The sequence below is a fragment of the Cyrtonyx montezumae genome, unplaced genomic scaffold (assembly GCF_038088225.1).
Source record: "Cyrtonyx montezumae isolate F1298 unplaced genomic scaffold, pur_monq_1.0 scaffold_10, whole genome shotgun sequence".
NCBI classification, from domain to species: domain Eukaryota; kingdom Metazoa; phylum Chordata; class Aves; order Galliformes; family Odontophoridae; genus Cyrtonyx; species Cyrtonyx montezumae.
The window spans coordinates 58,374,475-58,389,713 of record NW_027071826.1 but is presented as its reverse complement, the minus strand read 5'-3'; the positions used below and the strand labels follow the sequence as shown (position 1 = coordinate 58,389,713).

The 15,239-nt window shown below is 50.1% G+C and overlaps 2 protein-coding genes across 3 annotated transcripts in view; one reads left to right on the top strand and one right to left on the bottom strand.

Annotated features, from left to right (window-relative positions):
• Positions 1-15,239, bottom strand: part of INAFM2 (InaF motif containing 2) — a 110,374-nt gene that overhangs the window by 58,695 nt on the left and 36,440 nt on the right. The gene's annotated exons all lie outside the window — the stretch shown is intronic.
• CCDC9B (coiled-coil domain containing 9B) overlaps positions 12,994-15,239 on the top strand; it is a 33,935-nt gene continuing 31,689 nt past the window's right edge. Inside the window, exon 1 of one of the 2 annotated variants that reach the window (XM_065755563.1) lies at positions 12,994-13,164. In XM_065755563.1, the coding sequence (XP_065611635.1) occupies positions 13,144-13,164 (21 nt within the window). In that variant the 5' untranslated portion in view covers positions 12,994-13,143. The remainder of the gene's footprint in view (positions 13,165-15,239) is intronic. The other variant, XM_065755564.1, reaches the window with a different exon arrangement.

Here is a 15,239-nt window from a genome sequence, read left to right as displayed (position 1 = left end):
TAATTCCCACTAATCCTCTAGCAGCTTGGAATAAGCCCTTCCTGCCTTAATGATTTAAATGCCCAAGTAGGTTTCAAGAACAAAAGCCTTCCTCTAATGCTACTGTACTCTCTCCAACTGTAGGCTATCACCTCCCCAAACCCAGCAGGAGGGAATTCCAACAGCCAGGCTTCAAGTGTCCCAGTGCCACGAAACCCACTGGGGTGCTGCCCGCAGAGAGGGGAGCAACCTGCTTCTCTGAGCCTCAGCCACAGAAATGCCTGGTAGGATCAGATATGTCGAGCAGCTAGAGAGTAGCTTGTATTATGTTGCTCAGCAGGAAAGATTGAAACCTGGTATCTGCTGAAAGGATTGGCTGGGATTAATGGGACGGCAAGGATATAGTTGCTGTTTCCTTTTCTTTCTTCCCAACACTGAATAATAATACTTACAGCAGCGATGATGATAATAAAGCCATGGGAGCTGAACGGATGATGGGAGTAGGCTGAATTGCAAACATCCCACTGCTTCTGACAGACAGTCACATCGTACAGCTTCTAGTCTGGCTCAGTGCGATGTGTGAACTCCCTGTCTGTGAAGTGGGGGTGATAACACTTCCTCACTCCCACAGCTTGGCAGTATTCCTCCATGGCCTGTGAGGTATGCAGTGCCTGGATTTTTTATTTTTTTTTAATTGCCCTTAAATGAGGATTACAGTAAGGCTTGTGCTCCCACGTAGAGGCTAAGCACTGTGCAAGGTGTCAGTGAGGCCGCTCACCTCTCTCTTGGGCTGTTTTCACCCAGACAGAGCTGGAGCATTGCAGTGGTACAGACACTTGGATGCAACTCACCCAAGACCTGCCAGCATCACCCCAGTGGTGAGTGAGAGGGGCACAGATAGAAGTTGCCAAAAACCCCACAGAAGCTAAGAGAAAAACAGCAAACATAAGAAGGGAGATGTAGGCTCAGGAATATCTAGAAAAAGCAGGCAGGCAGTAATGGAAACGTGTGGAAAAGGGGAAACCTGGTGAGCAGAGATCAAGGGAAAAGGAAAACATACAAGTGAAGGGGATAAGGATGTGCTGAGGGTGATGGAAGAGGAGGCTGGGGCAGATTTACAGAGCTGCTAGGCTCTATGACCATTTGTCATCCAAGACAGCAATTTTCTGCTGCTGACCCTGAGAAACCTAGGGGATCCATCAACCACTCCACATCTCAGCGAGAGCATGCAAGAGGAGCAAGCCTCCTGTCTCTGGGCTTGAGCTCCCCAGGCAAAAATGAGTATTTGTGACAAATGAAGACAGATTTTTTACCTCTCCTGATTAACCTGTAAAAGAGAGGAGAGGAACTTTGCACTGAAGCTTGGGTACATTTTTTACTTGAAGCATCATCTTCCTTCATTTGATGTAGCTTATTGCTTCTCCCGACTCTCTTGCTGACCGTCCATTAGCATTCCTTTAATAAATAGAAAGTGAAACATCATCCTTTCAACTCTCCTCTGTAGGAGAGAGGTCTGAGTTGGAAGTGAACAACTACATGGCACTTGATGTGTGTGCAAAGACCCCACAGCTTGGAGATTCCTCCCTCTCCCACCAGCATCAGTTAAGAAAGGCTCCTTTTACCCTTAGGAGTACAAGCTGGGCATAGCTTTGGAGAAGCCTAGAAAGGCAGGGGGCTTTACTTCAATGGGCTGGAAATGTGTCCGAGAGCATTTCCAAATGGATTTGCTTTATAGTCACAATTCAGCATGCATCACTTCCCAGCACCCTGTCTTAGCACAATTCATTTTCCTTCATTGTAAATCAACACAGAAGAATTTAGCTCGGTTCATGCTGCCCTGGCTCCTGTTTGCAGAGCTCAGCATTGTACACACCGATGACAGTTGGCTTGGCAAGACCCATGCAGCACCCAGGATGCAGTGTGCTGGAACATGGTGGTCCAAGGCTCAGACCTGTGCACTTTCTTGGCTGATCACTGGCATTTGGCTTAGAATATTTTTGCTCAGATCGCTTCGGTTCATATCTCCACTGATGTGGGACGGCCACAAGCCATTCCCACTGCACCCTCCCCCCCTTCCTGCTTTTGCTCCCTTTTACAGGGATGAAGCTGCAACCTGTTGCTGAAGCTTAGGCACCAGCTTTGGCATATTTCTCCTGCATGCGGCCCCAGTATACGCTTTGGGGACTGGTCCCTTGAGAGCTCCAGGTCATTTTACGGTTCTGAATCCTGTTAAAGAGCTACGGAGTCTTTCTGACATTCTTGGGTTGCCAGAGTGATCCAAAATGATACATACCCAGCACCCCTGGACCTACCTGTGCTCTTCTTCCCATGGCTGACAGTCATTTCTAATCCCTATCAGCCATTCAGCTTCCTCAAACAGAAGGGCAGAAAGTAAAAATCATAGAATCCTTAGAGTTGGAAGGGAGCTCTGAAAGCCATCTAGACAACTCCTCTTTAAGACCAGAGGGAGCTATGACACTCATCTCTCTCCTTACAACACAGACCACTCTATTTCCATCAGCTGCTACAGCAGAAAACTTGGGAGCTGCTGCAGTGCCCATCAGTCCCAAAAATTCTGCTACACAGCAAGCAGAGCTCTGTGTACCCAATCCTCTCAGAGCCCTGGGTCTCCAAGAACGGCCATTTCTTTGGCTTGGTGCACTCTCTGATCACCTGGGGCAGAAAACAAGTGAGCTGAAAACATTACCTTCACCTCCAGTTACAGCAAACCCTAGGGGCTTTTCTTCCCTGACTGTAGTGATCCACAACAAGGAGCACGGGTTTGTACACAGCTGGGGCATCTCACCAGCTGGTGCAGCCCTGCTGCTCAGCAATGCTTCAGAACAAGCCTGTGCCTTTCTGGCCAGACACCCACGTTCTGCTGCTTCCCTGCTCTGCTGTGTGTGTCTTGCTTTGCTCTGTGCCAGCACAGAGGAAGAAACAGCAAGTCCTGCAGTCCTTCTGGCAGCTGATGCAAACAGCCCGCTGCAAATACAGCTCTGATCACACCACGCCAAGGAGGAGGCTGGCTTCTCTTAGACCTTTACCTGGACCTGCTGCTGGGAGCAAGCAGCTGAAGCGATCAAAATCCTGGATGCTAGGAGTCCCCTTCCTCACAATGTGCTTGGCTCTCGCCCTGGTACTGCAGCATCCGAGGAGCTGCTTTTGCCCATTGGCCAGAAGTTGTTGTTGGCCCTGTTGCCTGTTACCCCTAGATACTGCCAGAATGACAGAACAGATCTCGTGCCCTGGTAGGGGATACTCAGGTTGATCCCAAGATTTCATCCCTTTAAGGAAAAATTACAACAGTGAACAGGAAGGATGAGCAAACAGGCCTCCTGAACTGCTGTATGGAGGTAAATGACATCCTTACACCCCTTCCTTCCATCTGAAACTTTCTTGCCCATTCATACAGAGGAATATTTTACCCCACAGTGCCTGATCACCACGGTGGATACAGAGTAGTCTGGATCCATACCTTTGGATGGTGATGCACCCCTGCCTCTCACAGCAGGCAGTGCTACCTTGGGTCCCAGGAAAACCACATTCCAACTTGCAGTGGTGACCCCACTACCCAAGGACCATGCTTTCTCCAGCAAAATCACTCACATCATGAGTTTTATGGGCAGCCAAACTCCTGGAGTCACCATGGTTGTGCCGAGTCTGGAGATCACAGCACAGCCTACAGCTGCTCTACGACTGTGCTCACTGCTTCACCTTGCAGCTCTGCAGCCAGCTGCACTTCAGCTCTGGCCTGCCTGTGCTCAGTGCAGCAAAAGAACAGCAAGGGTATTTTTACCCCTCAAAGCCAACAGCTGCATGCCAGCCCCTTTCCCATGCTGGTAGATTTCCATGAGCATAACAGCAGCAGTCCTGAGCTTTTCTGCTTCGTAAATCTCATGTTGCCACAGCCCATGAAATTGCTCCCTTAGCCAGAGCACAAGTCTTTGTGGGGGCTGGTGCTGTGTTAGCAAACTGAGATCCATTCACCTTCACCATACGGAGCTTATTTTGCAGGTGAGTTTATCTACCCCCCTGCTGCAACTTCAAGAAGGTTTAATTTAGTACAGAAACGTGCTTTAGTCACAGGTCGTACGCCAAGGCCTGAGTCAGACCTACCTACTTATAGGCTGACAGCAAAAACATCAGCTCTGAGGCTGAAAGAGAAAGGTCTGGATGCTTGCTTTGTCTCCTGTACAGAACTGGTCTGATTTCAGCAGTACGACTCAGGATGCATATCTCTGCACACCTTCACACCCAGTGGAGCCTGTCACATTCCTCTATGTGACTACTTATGCGAGTCAGGAGAGTAGTCCACAGTCACCTTTTTCTGTCTTGGAGGTGCAATTCTTAGAAGTGTAACTACCAGGGGAGAGCTAAAGCAAGCTAGAGGCAGAATCCTTCAGGTTCTGTGGAGTTTTGCTCCTTACTTTAAAGGGAATTGTACTCAAAGCTGTCTGCTGATTATCCTGTCCTGAGATGGGCTTGGAGGAGCTGTCACCTTTCAGAATTTGTTCGAAGTTGTCAGTGCTGACAGGAAGCATCCTCTACAACTTGCCATCAGCACAAGGCACAGGATTTCAAGGGGACTAAGGAATCAGGCTCACAGGGTGTGCTCCTATTTCTGTCCATCACAGGCATACAGCAGTAAAGGAGAGAATGCCCAAAGAGACCTATTTCACCACTGTCTTGCCAGGGAAAATATCACTGTAGAAATATTGTGCCATTTTCTGCAGTGCCTCGGGCTGGGACCACAGCCATGTTTGCTCTGAAGCAGCCCATATGTTCACACTGTTTCCCAGTGTGACTGACAATGAGCCAGTTCCTTCAGAGCACATTGAGATATGCAAGACTTCATTCTTTGCAGGTAAATACGGTCTTTATGAAGATCCAGGGCAAGTTCTCAGCTTGGGGAAGGTCAGAGAAGATGCTGGGATAGATCAACTTTTATCTTGTCTAACTGTGTCTGCTGTAACACGTTCTTTAGCTTAAAAAAAGCTTTGAAAATCACAACTGACTTCTAGTTGAACTGGGGATCTTGCAGACAACCTCCAGGGCACGGCCCGAGCAGGACACAGCCAAATTCACGTACAAAATCCAACACTTCAAAACCATCCAGCTCTTTTCCAGGCTCCTGCAATTCACAAGTGAGGCTCACATTTCAAGCCTGATTCTGCAGAAGAGGCTGAGCCCAAATCTCCCACAACACGTTAAAGCCTAGCACCAAAATACCCGTATCTCTGGAGTATCAGTGATTGATTTCAGGATGCTTTGCACTTACAAAGGCAAGAAAAGAAGATCTGGCCTTAAGGATGCAGTGAATGGGGGAAGCTCCTTCTTTTTAGCCCCTAAGAATAAATAACCACGTGTTGCCATTTATATGCAAAGGGTTGAGTCTCGAGGAAAGCCCTGGCATGGTGTCAGTCACCTTCTCCACATCCTATGCTCATCCTAGAAACGGGAATTCTGCCTGGGTTCTGTCACTCAGGATTCATAGCACATCCACAGCCTGCTAAGTGTGAGAGGATGCTGCGTGCGATACGTGACCCATATTGTTAACACAGTCTTTGATTCTTTCAGCTCCAAGAGAAAAGCAGCAAGCTACGCGCAGACCTGACAGAGACCACGAAGGAGTTTGTGAGGAACCTACGGAGTTTTTGAAGTAACCCCAGCACAGCCAAGAGATGTGAACACTCAAGGGATGCTCCTCTATAGTTATGAAGACGTATGAGGAAGGAAGGCATAGCTAACACACACCCTGTATCATCCATCCTGACAGAGAAAGGCATAAGTATATATCTGTTGAATCTCTGCACAATTTCCTTTTCTCGTACCATATTGCAGGTAAACTGCTCCTTAAAATGGATTATCACAGTTGTAAGGTGTGAGGCTAATAGAATAAATAACACCAGATGGTATTATAGCCAAGGTAATTTACAGGTGGTATAATTAGAAACATTAACACAATGGAAAAGAGACAACTGCAATAAAAGGAAAAAAAAAACACTCACCCACATCCTAGGCTTGCAACAGAAAACTCCAAAGAAGAAATCTCCAGAAAGAAAACCTCCCCCAGTGGTGGTCAGCCCTTAAATGGGGGCTGGGAGAGGTGGAGCCAGGCTCCACCCCTTCCCATCACACAGGTGCATTGCCTTCACCTGTGCTCCTGTGGCTGACTCAGTGCTCGCCTCAGGTGATCCATCAGTGGTTCAGGCCCTGATTCAGCAGTTCCCATACAACAGTTCAGTGAGCTTCAGACGTTACGTTTTCATTCCAGAAGTACAGGTTGACAGTAAAGGGCCACACTGAGAGGCACCATTTCTCTGCCAGTACCTCAGACCTCTGATCTGTGCAGTGAGGCAGTTTTGCACAAAAGAGGGATTTTGATTGACGCTGAGGAGCACGCAGGTAGTCGGCAAGCACATTTCATCTCATACAGTACTGTCCTGTTAGATGTGCCCTTGGAGACTTATTCCTCCTGCTTTGCATTCAAAATATTTCCACAGAGCTGCCTCTAAACCCCACAGGATGCTGCTCCCCAGCACGCACATCTCTGACATCTCCCTCCTGGCCTGGAGGACCCTTCTGCCCTGAGCTCCCCTGCTTTGTTAGCACAGGATGCAACGAGTGCTGCCAGTTCCTGTGGTTTTGTGGCTGATATGACCTGTGTTATCGCTGCTTAGCAAACACAGCCAAGGTGTCAGTCACCAGGAGACCCTCAGCCTTTCTAAACTAAATTGTTCAATAAGGAAAGTTTGGCTGAGTGCTCCAGAGAGCATTTCACTGTCTGCCCTGCCGCTCCAGCCGTGTAAAGGGAAGACCGTGTTGCCCCTTCTGTCGTGGCAAGGCTTCGTGCTCACCTCTTCTTCATCTGAGTTTGTTAAAACAGTGCTAACAGGTTTATGGGCAAGGGAATGTCTCAGCCTGCAAGACCCTGTCCACACCAAGGAAAAGAAAATCAGATGAATCAGCGAATCAGACCAGTGGTTATCAGCTAGAAAGATTTAATTTGGAGATAGCTGTTAAATTTACCACCCTATTATGTCATCCTCTCAATTCATCTAAGCTTTGTGGCAATGCCAGAATACTCTAGTCTTGCCAAGGACGCATTTAAATCCCACTGATTAGTGACTTTATGCTGTGTGCCTGTAGGAAAAGCCTTTTTCTCCCAGAGCTGCTGTTTATAGACCACAATAAGCTCAACCCAATAATGATGGCTCCTCCTTGGCTCTCCCTGGGCACCCCTATTATTCTACAGCCAGTGACCCACCATGTGCCCCAACACAGAGGCATTAAGCAATACATTTAGCTTTTTCCTCATGCTTTTTAAGCCCTTATGTGGCGCTCACGCATGGCTTTGTATGTCGTCCCAACTGTCCAACCTCCCTACCTGATGTTGGCACAGATGGAGTTGAACTTGGCGAGGGATGTGAAAAATAACAAGTAACAGCATACCTGTTCTACAGGTGTGCAGGCAGGAAGAGACAGACCAAGGAGAGCGTTCCCCCTCCGATTAATGAGGATGGAGAACTGGCTTCCTCAGACATGGAAAAAGATGTGGTGCTGGGCTGCATTAAAAAGGGGTGGCCAGCAGGGAGATGGAGGTGACTGTCTCCTCTACTCAGCTCTTGTGAGGCCTCATCTGGACTACTGCGTCCAAGCCTGGGGCCCCCAGCACAAGAAAGATGCAGAGCTCTTGGAACGGGTCCAGAGGAGGTCCACTAAAGTGACCAGAGTGCTCAGCCCGACAGACATAGCACAGCAAAAATCTGCAAGCACTTAGTGTACCTCCACCCTTCCCCTCCACCCAAGGATTCATGATTGTTGAACTGGTTCTTTAATATTTAGTTGTCACCTTGTCTCCCCTTTTCATCTCCTCCCTTCTCAAGCATCTCTATGCCTCTTTCAGGTTGGCCCAAGCACTTTCTTTGGCTTCTCCAAATCTGCTCTGCACTTTCTCCATGTGCAAGTCCGTCTCCCTGCTGAGCCCAAACAGAACCCACAGAACAGCAGCGTGCTGTGACACTGCTGGAGTCCATAATCTTCAGTCCACTTTAGATCCCGAAGCCAAGGTTGGTCTCTACAGCTTGCTTTTGAGTTCTTCTGGCAAAGCAAAGTGAGATGGTTCGTTAGGTTTTAATTCAGTTTGGTTGGAGTGAGAGGCCTGGAAAGCAGCCACTTCTTTCATCCTGCTTTACTCTGTAAATGAGTCATGTTGCTTCTGGTGTAGCAGCCCTGTGTCAAATAAGTTGGACCCTGTAAAGTTCACAAGGCACACGTGACCGTATTATGAGCCAAGTGGCTCTTGGCTTTCTCATTTGCACCTTGCACACTACAAGTTATAGGGCCTTGGGTTGCCCGTGTCCTCCCAGCTCTGGGCTGAAGCCAAGTGCTGAAAAGGAGAACCCCTGCTGATGACAGCTTGCACCCAGGGCGAGCAGGTTGCTGTCTGCAGCTCTCCCTGCTTTCCACAAGGACTGCATTTTCATAAGAGATGAAACGAACCTGTCTGACTGGCTGTTCCAGCCACTCGCCACATCTTGGTATCCTTCCCAAGCCTGGCCTGTGTGTCCTACACCTGAAGGCTGGGGAAGCAAACGGGGCCAGCAGACGTGCGTTCGGTCCTGCTGTGCCTGCCTGGAAGTGGGAAGAGGAAAAAGAGCACATCCTTTCCTTCCTGTTCTGCTTGCAACTGCTTTAAAGACTTTACAGCAGAACTACAAGTTTTCCAGGAGTGGAAGATGTCAAGTCAGGTTGTGAGATCACACGGTGATATTCAAGGTGGCATTAGACAGTGGTAGGCTGGGATCTTACCCACAGGGCGTGCAGGCTGGGATGATGTGGGGGGAAAGAGGGGACAAATTCAGTAGGAACAGAGCTCCTTTGCACATTCTGAGTGGTTTCTCTGTTATGACTGGTACCATTACGTGAAAACAATTGCTTTTGTATCCTTTAACTGTCTGCAGGAGTTTTCAATTTCAGTGTGCATCAATACATTTCAAAATCAATGTCTCAGCAATCCTTTGATCCCTATGAGTCCCTCCAACTGAAGCCCATTTAAAATTTCTGGCTCGTACCTCCTCCCAGTCTAGGGAATGTGCTGATCTTTCTCCTGGCTGGCTTGAGGAACAGCCTGGCTCCTTTTTATCCTGCAGTTGCAGCTGGCCAAAGGGCCAGAGCAAGGAGCGAGCAAGGGAGGCAAAGGAGGAGTTTGCTCCCTGCAAGGAAGTTTGCTGTATGCCTGATACGGAGGATGCCTCCAGGCTGTCAGCAACCTCTCCTTTGATAATCTGCATGTTCCTATCCCTCCCTGCATCCAACAGGACTGTAAAAGAGTTGCTGATTCCACTCAGGAGCCTCGGGCAGCGTGACCTGGGGTGCATGTGGCAGCACACAGGAGTGCATCTGAAACGACGTGGCTTATCTGCAGTCTCAATACACGAAATGCAAGCAGCTTCTCCCAGAGAAGGCAGATCAAACTCCTACAGTGGGCTTTTTGGCAGCTGGCTCTCGGCTTCTCCCAGCAGTTACCGAGTGCCATCTGTTGACTAAACAGCGGTCATGCAAAAAAAGGAAGGGAGCCAAGGTGGAGATGGGCAAAGTGTGCCTGGGAGAAGTGTCAGCGTGGGACTGAGTGACTTCGGAGGAGTTTTGCAGTGTGCAAAAGAAAAAGGGTTTCAACCGTTGGAAGGGCTGATAAAAGGATGCCAGGAATACTTCTTTGTTTGGGTTAATAGAGGGATCAGATTCTTTCCATCAAACTCCGTGTGAGGCAGCGAGATGGAGAAGAGACAAACAGCCGTACTGCCAAAATGTGGAGCAACACAATCTGCAATCTGCTCCATGCTGTCCTGGAGCTGAGAGATTGTAGACGGCTGTTGGAGATTTATATACTTTTTTTGTGCTGAAGCAAGTTAGGGAGAGGCTTTGCAGCTTGAGAAAGGGATGCTTTCATAACTGTGAGCACCAAACGGACAGCTCTTTCCTCTGATGTCCTTATTTTGCCCCAGAAAATCTCTGGCAGACTTTGCCCTCAGTGGAGACCAGGGCCTCTGTGAGGGCAGCTGGAGGCTAAACTTACCGGAGGCAGTGAGTCAAGCCCCTTACTTTCTCTTGATCCCTTCAGCTTTCAGGCTTTTCTGAAAGCAAACCTCTGTCCATCGCAAGGATTGCTCTCTCAGAGGGTGCTGACTGTTAGCAAAAACTGATACATCCCCTTTCCATAAAGTAGAAATCACTAAGCCAAACTGGGGCGTCCATGCTGGGTACCCCCCGTGGCTTCTGTGCTGAGCAGGCTTTAGAGATGGAACAAGCCAGTCCACAGCAGCCAGACTACAATAAACAGCTCAGAAACAGGTCATCCTGCTTATTAAAGGTCTTCTGGTGATTTTAGAAGAATAAAAGGATTACCTTGGGGGTGGTGGACAAATTTCTGCATGAGTAATTAGCCTGTTTCCTCCAAACATCCTTACAGTCACGCATGGGTGTAATATACATTCAGTCTCTGAAGTAATCCATCAAGTGCTGGGAAATTGCTGACACCGACTGCCCGAGAGAGTATTTATGCTCTTCAGTTGCCAAGGTGGGTGGGCTCAAGTGAACAGGTCTCAGAGCGTCCTGAGCTTCTATAAAGCCACCAAAACGTCTTGTATCCAGCACACCCCTCTCACTGTGACAGAAGACTGGGGACCATCTCTGGCTCCTCGCCTGGTGGGTTTTGGTGCTCCCCAGGCTCAGGGTGGTGGCTCTGGAGGATCACCCTTACCCTCTGGTAGGTATGGATCCCATGGGAAGGCGTCACCGGTTCCAGGAATGACACACATGGAGGAACAAAGCAGAGTTTTTGGCCGTATATAGCAAAGCCTGGAGTTGAGGATGGCTCTGGTGACACTGCAGCTCTTTCTGGCCATAACACCACGTATAACCAAACGTATGTGCATGCATATAACCCCATAAGTCTCAGCATATTTATAGGATTTGTCTTTGTACCTCCTGTGAGAGTCCCAGGAGCACCAGCAGGTCCCCAAACCGGCCTGTTCTGCCCCACTGCTGAAGCTGCAGATGCTGCTCCTTTGACTGGTCCCTTTTGCCCCAAGGTTTCCGTGTCCACAGCTTTAACAGAATCCTCATCGTCTTATCTGGCTCAGATGATGATGCAGAAGTAGACAGCTGTCAATTTTGCCACTCAGACAGGGTAAAGGACAGCCGAGAAATGTCATCTGCTTCTGCCGAGGACAGCAGAGTAGCTGACGCTGCCCTGGGGGAAAATGCAGCTCTACAGACATTAGCAAAGGGAACAGTATTCCGGGGCCTGCCCTCACCACTGCTTGGCCACACCATCGATAATAGCAAGCCCGTGGTGTGGTGTGGCCGTGGGACCTGCAGAAACTGCTTGTGAGAACTTGGCATGATGAGCACCCTTAGCTGCTGTGATCCACCCCACCGTGCAAGACGTTTGCCCTGCACTGTGCAAACAACCTTGCCTCAGTATGTGGGATGATCGCGTAGATCTCTGTGTCCACCTGGACCCACGTTTTGGTGTTGCGTGTGGATTCCTGGAGCCTGGAAACACCTCTACCCTACGAACAGGCTATGGCACCAACACTGGACAAGATGTTTCCACGAGCCATTTTTATGAGTAGAAACATTTTCCTCAAGATGCTTCTGCTTCCTCACTCGGCCCAGCAGCATCTGCCTGAGCTCACTCCCTTCCCTCTGGCCCCTACCACAACAAAAAAATGGGCCACCACTCTGCTGTCACAAGGACCCATACCCACTTGGAAACCCAAGGCAGCGTCATCTTCCCAATTCCCTCTGTCCCAACTGGGTTCCAAGAGCAAGGAAAAGCTCTGCATGGCTCCGCACCAGCACACAGCCTTGTCCATCACAAACCTCCTGCTGATCACTTGGGCTCCAGCAACGTTCTCGTGTCTTCCTCTGAAGTTTCTGTCCACAGGAATGTCTTCATTTCTTTCCTCGAGCCTGAATCCAGAGGCACCGCCTGCTTTAAACTTCCTTTCATCATCGTAGTACCTGCTAATTAACATGGGTCAGTCTGTCCCTCTGAGCACTTTTGCTAAGCCGTGCTTCCTCCTCCTTCAGTCCTCTAGTAGCCCTGATCTCCAGCATTTAGAGCTAAGTGCAGAACTGGGGACGGATTCAAAGTTATTCAGTCTTCTGACGGCTCCCCTTGGACCTTGCTGGATTCGGGGTTGAGCTTTCTGGATTTTGTGAGTGGCTGACCTATTTAAATGTGTTAGAAGGGCTCTGTACCAGCAGCGGGCCTGACGCTTCTTCATTCTGCAATACAAAACCAGAACCGTTCGGGGTGGGTGGAAGTGCTCGGGCAACAGATTATTCCTCTGTGCTGGATCTTGGAGGCTGAAGGAGAAGCCGCATTTCAGCACGGAGAAAGGACTCGGCCAGGAGGTGGTCTGAGATAAGGACCTGAGTGCAGCAACCCAAGGCTCAGCAGCTAAATGCCTGTTCTCAGAAAGCCTCTCTGTGACCCTTTGGAGTCATTCTGGCAGCTTTCAGCTGGGGTCCCCCTCCCTCGACCACGCGCTTCGTGCCCATCAGGGCGCTGGCAGACCACGTCCACCCCACAGCATCGCTTCTCTCCCTGTATTTTAAAAGTGGAGAAACAGTTCCCAGGGAACACTGAAAATAAAGAGAAAGAGGCAAACCGGGCACTTGTTTTCCCATAAAGACTCGTGCGTGTACTCGCAGTGACAAGATATTGCCCCAGCTCCGTGCCAGGAGTGCAAGTAGCCACGCATAACAAATAACACGACCCCACGAATGGCCACGAAGCGAAGTCAAGCTGTTCGCCTGATCCATTCTGCATTGTTCGCCAAGCTTTTCCCACTTCGAGCGAGGGCTTGTGGCATCAGGAAGTTAAAAGGAGTCAGGAGGTGGGGGGGGGGTGGAAAAAGGGGGAGTGTTTCTTTTAAAAAGAGAGCGAGATTGGAGAGGAGGACGCAGGCACTCAAAACCCTGTCTGTGCTTGGTATATTAGGCAGCCAGCGCTCTTGGCTGGGAGCCCAGACGAGGCTTTTGTAATCAAAACATGATCTTGTATGCTGTGCAACCAGTGCTGAGAAAGGCCGTCTGATGGCTCTCCTCTTTTAGCTCTGCGCTGGAATCCGCCGGGCTCTGCCTCCGATGTCCGACATGCACCGAGCGGTGAGTGCTGCCCCTGCGGGGACCCGGAGGGAGCGGGCAGTGGGGTCCGTACCCAAAGAGGCCCTGAAACCACTTGCACTCGGGGTGGCCTTTCTTATTTTTATTCCTCGCCCGCCTGCCAGCAGGCTCCGGGAGCAAACAAACACTGCTGCGTCATGGGGGGGGGGGGAGGGGGGGGATGCCAGGGGGTGGATTTGGGGTGCTGGGGTTTGCGTGGCCGCTCCAGGACAAAGTAGCTCCTGGGTGGGTGGGCACGGGTAACAGGGACCCACGGAGTGCTGGATGTTGCCTATCCCGGCAAGGGTTGCAGCTGTCAAGCCAGAGGATATTTCTTAAAAAGAGAAGATGCAGTTGCCTGCGCAGAAGAGTGTTAGTTAATTAGTTAAGGTCCCTGCTCTGCCCTTCTCCTCCCTCCCACCCCCCCTTCCCCACCTTCCGTCTGTCTCTTCCCCACTCTTGCTGCCTCCGAGGTCCCTCGCTGCAGAAGCAGACAGCTGTAGGAGCCTGCAGGAAAACCCTGCTTGCAGAAAAACCCTGCACGCAGCACCAGCCTTGTTTGAGGCATCCCTCCAGCCCCTGGTGAGCTGTGCAGCACACGCGCGCGCGTGTGTGTGCCCCACCAAGGAGCGGGGCTATGGCACAGCGAGGTGCCCGCGTTTCACGGGAGCTCCAAGGCACTTGCTTCCCATTTCTCATTTTGTGCCATTTTATTTGTGATAGAGGGAGGCCTCCCCTTCCCTCTTCTGATTCAAAGCCATGGCACGTCCGTTGTGCCAAAGCCATTTATAACTCTCCGGTCACTGACATACGGGTACCTCGCTTCCCGGAAGAGCCTCGCTGTGGGGAGGGCATGCTGCAGCCCACTTTGCACCCCTAGCACCAGCTTCAGCAGTGGCTGGGGTGACAGCTTTGTTCCAGAAGCAAAGAAGAGAGCACGTCCCCGCTATCGGCTGCTGAGCTAACGCTGACTTGGCTGAACCATACAATGGATGAGCCCCGGCCATCTTTTGCTTGTTAAAAGAGAAGAGCACAAATACAATCTCCACTGGAATTTTTCAATTCTTCCTGAGCAGGCAGCTCTGTCAGTCCCTGTTCAAAGCAATCTGAGGATGAAAGGGGTGTGTTTGAGGGCACGCACCACTTTGATCCCACCCTCAAGCAGCCAACACCCCAGCATTCAGCAAACACCAAACCTGCCAATTTAGAGCTCACAGAATAGCTTCTGTTCTGGTAAACACAGGAATTCAGCTTTAATCAGGCTTGCAAACCGGCCACGAAAGTGTCTCCACCCACATGTGCAATCTACTTGTCTGTTGTGTACCTGAATGACAGATGGCAATAGGAAAGCACATTTCTTTCTCCCGCAGACCTTGACAAAATCCCATCCTCCAGCAGAAGAATGTGTGGTTTAAATGTCCCCATTGTTCCACCTGAACACCCATGTGTCCCGTGTCCTGGCAGAGCAGCCCTCGTGAGGGCTGTTAAATCAGCACTGATAAAATACCATCGTGGTGATGTGCTTGTGCAGACTGGTTTTCCTGCCTTCCCCTTCTCTGCCTTGTGACAACATCCGCATCCACCCCAGCCCCTTCTCTTGTGACGGCATCACACTTCGACTTCTAGTCGCTCTCTCCAAACACTACGCAGTTCAAGTTCAAGCACAAGTCGTGCTCATTCGGAGCTGAAATGTCATTGGCTTGGTTCTTTCTCGTGTAAAGCCCTTGAAAGGAATAGCTGGCATTGCTGGGATGTATGGTGATTCAGCAGCTGGATCCCTTCCTTTGAAAGCGAGCGTTGGCTGTGTCCAACAGCAGACGATTTGCAGCCCAGGTTCCCAGGAGCCCCGTGACAGTTTTGGAAGAGCAGTGATGCTACCCCCTCTGGCTAGATTCCCATGTGCTACCTGTGATTATTTTCCACATTAGCATGGACCACCAGGAGCCCAGTTTGCTGCTTCTGCACCAGCACAGGACAAAACCACAACGTTCCCATTACCAAAGGGCCAGCAGATCACACGTGCCCTCATTCTCACCTGGTTTCCATCTTCCAGGCAGCCAAAAACCTTATAACATAAA